This window comes from Vigna angularis, chromosome 8 (genome assembly GCF_016808095.1).
Source record: "Vigna angularis cultivar LongXiaoDou No.4 chromosome 8, ASM1680809v1, whole genome shotgun sequence".
Taxonomy (NCBI): domain Eukaryota; kingdom Viridiplantae; phylum Streptophyta; class Magnoliopsida; order Fabales; family Fabaceae; genus Vigna; species Vigna angularis.
Window position 1 is genome coordinate 19,173,804 of NC_068977.1, and position 8,710 is coordinate 19,182,513.

The 8,710-nt window shown below is 31.3% G+C and overlaps 1 protein-coding gene across 1 annotated transcript; it reads right to left on the bottom strand.

The window, feature by feature from the left end:
• Positions 1-3,734: 3,734 nt before the first annotated feature.
• LOC108345082 (tryptophan aminotransferase-related protein 4) lies at positions 3,735-7,561 on the bottom strand. The gene is made up of 5 exons (XM_017583647.2): positions 7,175-7,561; positions 4,888-5,185; positions 4,505-4,797; positions 4,117-4,400; positions 3,735-4,038 (listed from the first exon to the last, which is right to left on the bottom strand). The coding sequence occupies exons 1-5, from the start codon at positions 7,459-7,461 to the stop codon at positions 3,845-3,847; spliced, it is 1,356 nt and encodes a 451-aa protein (XP_017439136.2). The 5' UTR covers positions 7,462-7,561; the 3' UTR covers positions 3,735-3,844.
• Positions 7,562-8,710: the final 1,149 nt, after the last annotated feature.

Below are 8,710 nucleotides of genomic sequence, written 5' to 3' on the forward strand. Positions count from 1 at the left end.
CTTTTGATTATTCCTTGAGCCACTATACTTCCAATCCATTTCAGTTTCCTACAAAACAGTTGAAAGGTTTTGTTGTAGGTACCCAAATAAATTTGGGGCCTTTACTATTAGTAGCTTGTTGTGGTTCCTTTGGGATCCATTTGAATTTCCCTTTTGGAACACCAACTTTTCTATAATAACATGCTTTGGATAAATGACCAATATTGCTGCAAAAGAAGTAGGATATAGAAGGAAGTTTGCTAAGATCAGAAAACTTCCTAGCATTGATTTTATTACTTTTACCAATGTATCCAATTCCTTGCTTATTGATCACTCTTCTTTGTGAACTTAGCATGACTTCAAGGTTTGATCTACCTAGGGTGAATTTTGATAGAGTATTCATCAAGTAATCAATTCTCTCTAGATGATCAGAACAATTTGAGCATTCTTGAACCTTTATTTTATTCTTAGTTTCAGCCTTCTTAGATGATTGTATAACAGTTTCTAATTATGTTTTTAAGGCATTCATTATCATTAGCAAGATTTTCAATTCTCTTCTCTACATCTCTCTTTTCACTTTTCAATATATTAACTTGATACTGCACTTTTATAGCCTTGCCATATAGCTCTTGAAAAGCATCAAGCAATTGATAATACATGTCCTCAATAGGCTCATCATCAAGACTATTGCACTGTTATCTAAACACACTAAACCAGACATCAAGCACAAATTAGTATCCTCTTCCAAGCTTCCACCAGAGTCACCTGAAGAGCAGTTTGAATCACTATCCTCCCAGGTTATATAGGCCTTCTTCTGCCTGTTCTTTATGTTGTCTTAACGGTCTTGTCATCTAGCTTTTGCTTCATTTTCAGGACAAGGCATTCAGGTTTGATATAGCCTACTTTGCCATATTCATAGCATGTTGGTGGTGCAGCAACTTTGCTTTTGTTCCTAATTCCTTTAGAGTTTCCTACAAAATCAGAACTAGATTTGTTTTTACATTTCATAAAGCTTGAGATTCTTTTTATCATTAAGTTCATTGCATCCAATTATGGATTTTCTGATTCTAAATCAGCTTCCTCAATGTGCCTTTTTAAAGCTGTTTTACTTGCTTTTTATAGGGCTATGTTGTGCTTCTTTTTACTTTCTTCCTCCTCTCTCAATCTACGAAGCTCAAGCTCATGTTCCCTCAATTTACCAAATAATGTGGCAATTTTCATAGATGTCTTGATTTTGAAATGGTAGTGACCTTTGGCTTCTAGGTTCTGTTTAGATTCTTCAAGATCTTGATATTGATTTCTTCCTTGTCAAAAGTCTTTCCCAAGGAAAGAAGGTGGTTAACCATGTGAGTGACTCTCTTTTGCAGATCAATGATAGTTTTACCAGCCTTCATTCTAAACATCTCGTACTCTTGGATGAGAGAGTTCTTCCTTGCTCTCTTAACCTCATTTGTTCCTTCATGAGTGACCTCTAAAACATCCCACATTTCTTTTGTTGTTGTACACATGGAGATTTTGTAGAATTTGTCAATAGTGAGTGTTGAGGAGATGATGTTCTTAGCCCTTACATCATAGTGTGCTCTCTTGTTCTCATCTGCAATCCACTCAAAAAAGTCCTTGACTTTTTTCTTACTATTCTCTCTTTTTGTTGCTTCAAAGGGAGCATTTACAATAGAATCCCATACACCCTTGCCCACTAATTCCAAGAAAATTTTCATCTTGATTTTGCAAAAAGGGTAATTCTCACCCGTAAATAGTGGTGGTTTGTTTGTGGATACCCCTTCTCCAAATGTCTGAGATATGTTGGGCATCATGAACTTTTTAATCGATTACATAGAAAACTTAGTTGATTAAAATTTGAATAATTCTCGAATTCCTAGCTTTGGTGCCAATTGTTAAAAAAGTGATATCTTGTATCTCAACCCAAGAGGGGAGGGTGAATTGGATTTTGCCTTAAAAATTGTTATTTTCAAAAGTTGTGCAAAATCTTTGGTTTTCTTGAAATCAATAAAACAAGTATGATGAATCAACAATAAAATAGAAAGGATAGAGAAAGATTAACTCAAAAAATTTATACTGGTTCAGCCAAGCTTACATTCAATCTTCCTTCAACAACCTAAGTTGAAGGCATTCCACTACAATGATAGAGTTACAAGAATATAGAGATATCCCCTCACAATGTACTTCTTATCCCACTGAAAATCACTATAGTAACAAGATGTGAATACCCTCACTATCTTACAAAAACAGAGAACACTCACATTTACACCTTGAGAACAATCCTAGCTCTCAATGAGAACACCAAGGCTCTCTCCTCCTGGCATACCTACACTGGAACACAATCCAAAAAATTGGAAATGATGAAACTGATCTTCACAACAACACTCCAGTAGGGCAGATATATGATCAGAACACTTCATCCCAGTTTTCTTAATATAATCTTGATGTGTAAACCCAAATTTGATCTATGATTCTTCAAGATAGTTCTTGGATGCTCTTGTAATCAAAACTCAATCACAATATTAGTTATAAAATTGATTGCACAAAATTTTAGTCTGAAACAGCATGCAAGACAGTCATTTATAAGATTTTTGAATCCTGACGCAATTTAATCGATTACGAAATTAATGTAATCTCTTAAGCTTTTCCTTTTATTTTAACATATTTTCTTATGGTTAAATTTAACCGATTATACAACGCATGCAATCGATTAAACAATTCATACAAGCCAACAATAAATTTATATGACCGTTAGAAACAGTTCAGGCTTTAAATGAAATTGATTTTGACAAGAGAAACATATTTAACCAATTATGAAACTTATGTAATCAGTTATGTTCAAAAATTAAACATTTTCAAACCAATTTCCATTCCAAATAGATCAATGCATAAATAAAATACATATTGGCATAACAAATTATATACATTGCTTAAGCTATTATTTCTACCAGAAAGGAAATGTTCAATATGTTTAACTCGTGATTCATTTACAAATTATGATTTCATATATCAAGCACAAACACAATAGAGATAAAACAATTGTTATGTCATTTGTTGTGCAAGACAACCATAAAACAATTCTTTTGTTCATCATAAAAAACATAGATATATAGGATAGGTATAGCTCCCCTTATTAACACTTTTGATTGAGCAAAGGTCTCAAGGTACATTCACAACTCATGGTTCCGAGGACATACTTGTTATTGTAATTCGATGACTTGAGCACCCTAGACGTGTGCATGTTGCTAGATCAAAAGTAGGCTTTCACCAGTATTTTGGAGTCTCTCTTGTCATTTCTCTATCACGCCTAGTGTCGAGAGTCTAGAAAGAAAGAAGCAAATTCATTGCAACAATCCTAAACCAAAAAAGAAGCTATGTGTATCTACAAATTATCCTTTGGATGCATTAATAGAAATTGTTAACACCATACATGAACACCCGATGATTATGATGTATGATTGGTAAGATTTTAAGAAATGGCACAAAGGGAAAGAGGATACATTTCTTTTGTTTGTGAAAGGAAACGCCTGTAGGACTACAACGATAAACATATATGTTTTCTATTATATGTTTTGGAATATATTAAATGATCTATGTTTGTAATTTCATTGTTTTTTATTTATAAAAGTGTTAGATTACTTAATATCTTCTTATATTCAATCAATTATTTTTTTCGTAATAAAAAAAACAAGAAAGACTAAATGTATATAAAAGACATTTTTTTATATAAACACTTATGAAATTGGTAAACATTCTTCTTTTGATAAATTTGATTATCGTATTACTCAATTCTTACAATCTGGAAACAATGTTTTATTTATTTAGGCACCACACAAAGATAGTAATGTTTACAATATTTGGGATACTATTGTTTAGCAACAAGGGTATTGAGCTTGTTTATGAGTATATCAAAGTCATCTTTGCTTCTGATGAGACTGAGACGCACGTAATGATTATCAGCACTATATAGGCTTCCTTCACGACCACTGATGCCAGCTGCTTCAAGGATTTCATAGCAGTTTTTGTCTTCTTCTCTCTCACACTTCAACCAAGCATAAGCTGACAAATTCAACCCAAATTGTTAGCTAAAACAAACGAAAACTTTCACTTCATGTCATTATAATAATTGACGTTTACCTGGTGAGAGGTCTCTTTCCCTTTTGAAGAAGGTGCAGTATTGGGAAGACAGTTTCTGCAGAGAAAAGCGTTTTGATTTAGATATGGTTTCTTTCAACTTTGTCCAACGATGTCTCATGGTTGAATAAGCAAATTTGAATATCTCTTTTCCATCATCTCCTTCAAGAACAACATCGAAAAGCTTTAAAGCTCTCAGCTGAGCCTCACGGGAAACTCCCATGGTGTTCATATCCAAATACGTCAACATCTTTTCATACACTGCTTCATCTTTTATTATTGCCCATCTGTTAAAACATCACAGTGATTAACCATTAGCAAAAAGTTTAACATTTTCATTGGATTAATTTATATAACTGTTGATGAATGTTTTATAGAATAAATATCTCACCCGAATCTGCTCCCAGCATGACCTGTGAGCTTGGAAATGGTGAAGATCATAAGATCATCATCAGCTGGTGAAGGAATGGCAGTGTAATGTGGCCAGTAATAGGCACGATCATTGATTTGTTTTACATTATCTCCTTCAAGAACTCCCTTAGTCAGCTTTCCATCAGGATTGTTTGGTGAAGTAACAAACTCAATGAATGTAGAGCTGCTATCTGTCTTGTTTATCCACGAGGATGTGCTTCCTTCATAACTAAAATTCCTAGCATTGAAATATTCTGTCTGTGTTCTATACACCTGCAAAATGTTTGTTGAAATGTGAGGACAAAGCTCCAATTTTAATACGTAGAAATTTTGTTGAAATAAGTGTTGAATGGAACTACTTACAGGGTAATACGGTGGGGTGGCTACCACTTTTGCTGGAGAATGTGAAGAGGTATCGGGAGAAAAGGCATAAACAGCAGCATTTAGGAGTTGAGTTGAGCCACTTCCAAATACAATGTATTTTCCTTCAGTGATTGCGTTTCCAACTATGGCATGAACCTTTTTGATATGTTCCACCAATAGTTGTGAGATGTATGATCCATCACTGTAAAAATAACCCATTCTGTGCCACCCTGATACTAATATCGCACTGCTTGCAGCATGTCTCATCCAAAATGGCTCCAAAAAGTATGGATCTCCACTGCAGTTAACATTCAATCAATTTTGACCTCTCACCTTGTGTAGGAATTTAGTGGATATTTTCTATGTAAATTTTTTTTATTAGTCAAGTTTTAAATGTTTATAAAATAAATTAAGTTTTGAGTACCTTATAAACGTAGATGTTTTTATTAAATCTCTATTAAAAAATTTGTATTCTAATGAGGGTTTGAAATATTTCATTTTGCTTAAGTATCTTATCGTTTGATTTTACATCAACGAGATAACATAGTTATTTTTTCCATTTTCTTATTTCTAAGATGTCAATCAACTTGCATCTCCTTCTTCAATATTTTTCAACCCATCAAAAAGTTGACCAATAAACTAGAGAAGATTAGTGAGGACAAAAAAACGAATTAATCAATGAGTTGAAAACGAGAGCACTCAACTTAATGACTTTTTTTTATTGAAAACTCAATTAAAAATATTTAAATTTATTATATATTTAAGATTTAATTAAGTTTCCTTTTATAATTTATCATTTATCTGTTATGATGCAATCAGCTTGTATCACCAAATAAATAATTTATTAAAAAATTTAGAGTTGGCAAAACGGGTCATCCGATCCGACCCGACCCTTCCCAGCTCACCACGGGTTGGTTACTTAGTAAGTCAACCCAACCTGGTACATTTATTTACGAGCCGGAAAAATTCGAACTCGGCCCGACCCACCACGGGTTGGTAGGTAAACAGGTTGGCTCACTAGCTCACTTAATTACAATTTTTTTTGAAATAAAAAAATTACAAACTTTCTATAATTTAAATCTAAACAAATTTTACTTCCAAATTTCACTCCCAGTGTTTAATTAATTTTGAAAATAAGGAACTAAAATAATTATTTCAAGCAAAAACAAAATAATAAATATTTTTTATAAAATTAAAATTAAATTTTAATAAAATAAAATAAGGTAGGTAGGTTGGTGGGCCAATCCCGCCCACCACGGGTTCAACCCGCATGAACCAGGTTTAAATGAGCCGGGTTGAAATCTAACTCGCATAAAAAAGTACAATTTTTTCAAATTCAACCCGGCTCAAACCTGTGGTGGACTAGGTTGACCTGCACGTTGTGACCCATTTTGACAGCTCTAAAAAAATGGTTAGTGATAAATATGACTAGTTCTCAATTATTTTGTAAATTAAAATATTTTATTAAAGGAATATAATCCTTGGCATATGTTCATTAAAAAAATGAATAAACTACCCAATTAGTATTTTATTATATCTTTTTCTTACTAAAATTTTTCAGATTCTTATTTTAAGTTTTTAATCCAAATTTTGGAAGATCTTGGTTTTGGAATATTTTATTGTTTAACAATTTTCGGAGTTTGCTGTGAAGGAATATATTAACTGAGGAAATAAAAATGATTAACTCAAGGACTTCTCGTGTCATGACAGGAACATTGTAATTTCTTAGTAATATACGTTTTAATATCTTAATTACTTATCACAATCAACTTATTTGAATATATGACAGTTTATTGAAAAATATCCACGAAGCTACCTTCTTAGACATTTAAATAACGTGACAAACAAGACTTCCAACATATAGTTACCATCAGTGTTGTCACACTTGACAACAAAGACAAAAATATAAACATGGATACAATAAAAAGCTATGAACAGTCAACATTAGGGTTAAGACTAAAAACAAAATTCTCAAAAGAGTTTCAAAACCAAAAATATTGAATATTTCGGATTGGTTTGATGTAGAATTATAAACTTCAGAGAAGTAATATTTTATTAACAAAATACTGCCTTGGCACAACTTCCTACATATATAGATAGGTAAAAATATCAATTGTGCAACACAACTATCAATTGCTCAACTTTATATATATATATATATATATATATATATATATATATAAATATAAATAGAAGATAGATAAAAATATCAATTGTGTAGACTACTATTACAAAACTGAGACCATAAGTTGAAGTAATAGCATTGAATTTTATAAGAAGGATTTACCTTCCAGCATTGGCAGAGCAATTAGACAAAAGCTTGGAGCAATCAGATCCAGTGTAGCATGGATTGCACTCACAAACTGGTTGATGGCCTTTAAGAACAAGACCATCTAGGTATGCTCTTCCATGTCCTGAACATTCTATGGCTGCCACAGCCTCAGCTTCTTCTGCAGCTTCTTTGCTCCACTTGTATTCCCATTCTCCTCTGCAAACATTCATGTTTGAGCCACACAGCACAAACATCAATGTCACAATGAATGATAAATTCATTGGACATGTTTTTCTGGCCATTCTCTGTACGTAGTTTTTTCTTATGAAATGATTATATTCATGCAGTTTCTGAGTTCAACTTTGAGGTTTCTGAAACAAAGTGGCTTATGCCATGCATTTATATAGCTAGAGATAAAGCCTACATCTTTGAACATTGGCTTTTCAAAGTGAAGGATAAATAAAGACTCAGTAAGAAGAGAGAGTTTATTATGTGTACGCATCTTTGAACAGAAAATTAAGACAGCTGATTTAAGAAAAGAGAACATATATATTTAATATATACCACTGAAAACTACTGTACATATTCACTATTATTTTATTGTAGTAATTTAAAATTATAAAAATTATTCTTTTTATATTTTTATTATAGGTAATTTTTTTATTGTATAATACTTTATTTATTATGAGTAATTATTTGAATTTTTAAAATATATTAAAATTCAAATTGAAAAATAATATTTTTATTATAAGTAAGTATTTAGATTTAAAAAGGTAATTGTTAAAAAAATTAAAAAAAATATACGAACACAAAAAAGTGAATCTCAATAATATATATATAATACAAAAATTCTTTCACCATCAAATTACAAATATAACACCAATATATTATTTAGTATGGACGTAGACAGTGTAACATTAAAAAAGGTAGAAAATAAACAAATTCATAAGATTATACTATATATATTTTGATTTCCGTGTGTGATCTCTGATTGAATTATTGACTTTCCGTCATTATATTTAGTATTTTAATTTAGATATGTAAAGTGATTAATTTGAAAATGCTTTTAACATATTAAATAAATATATGTATTATTACTCAAATTTGAGTATTCACTTTTATGGTTGGGATATTAAAATTAGTAACTGTTAGGTATAATTAATTATTGTAGAAAAGAACTATATTTAATGCATTAATGAAAATTTTTAATATGATTAATTGAGTTCTTAATTAACTGAATTTAAGTTAATTAAATTTTGTTACACGATATAAAATTGAAATTCAAACCAACAAAATTGGGACCACTATTGACCCTTCCACAACAAGTGGAACTTCTATGAGTGACAAGAAGTTGAGGTTTGATAGATTCATCCCTCAAGATGTAATTGAATTGCAAACGATATTATATTTTAATTCGGAGAATATCATAGATCACAGTCGACAATGGATTCGGGTAATTGGACACATCTGTCTATTTATTTTTTGAAATTATTTATCATGTCTAACGAGTAAAATAATGAAGTGAAAATAAATATCATGTAAAAATTTATC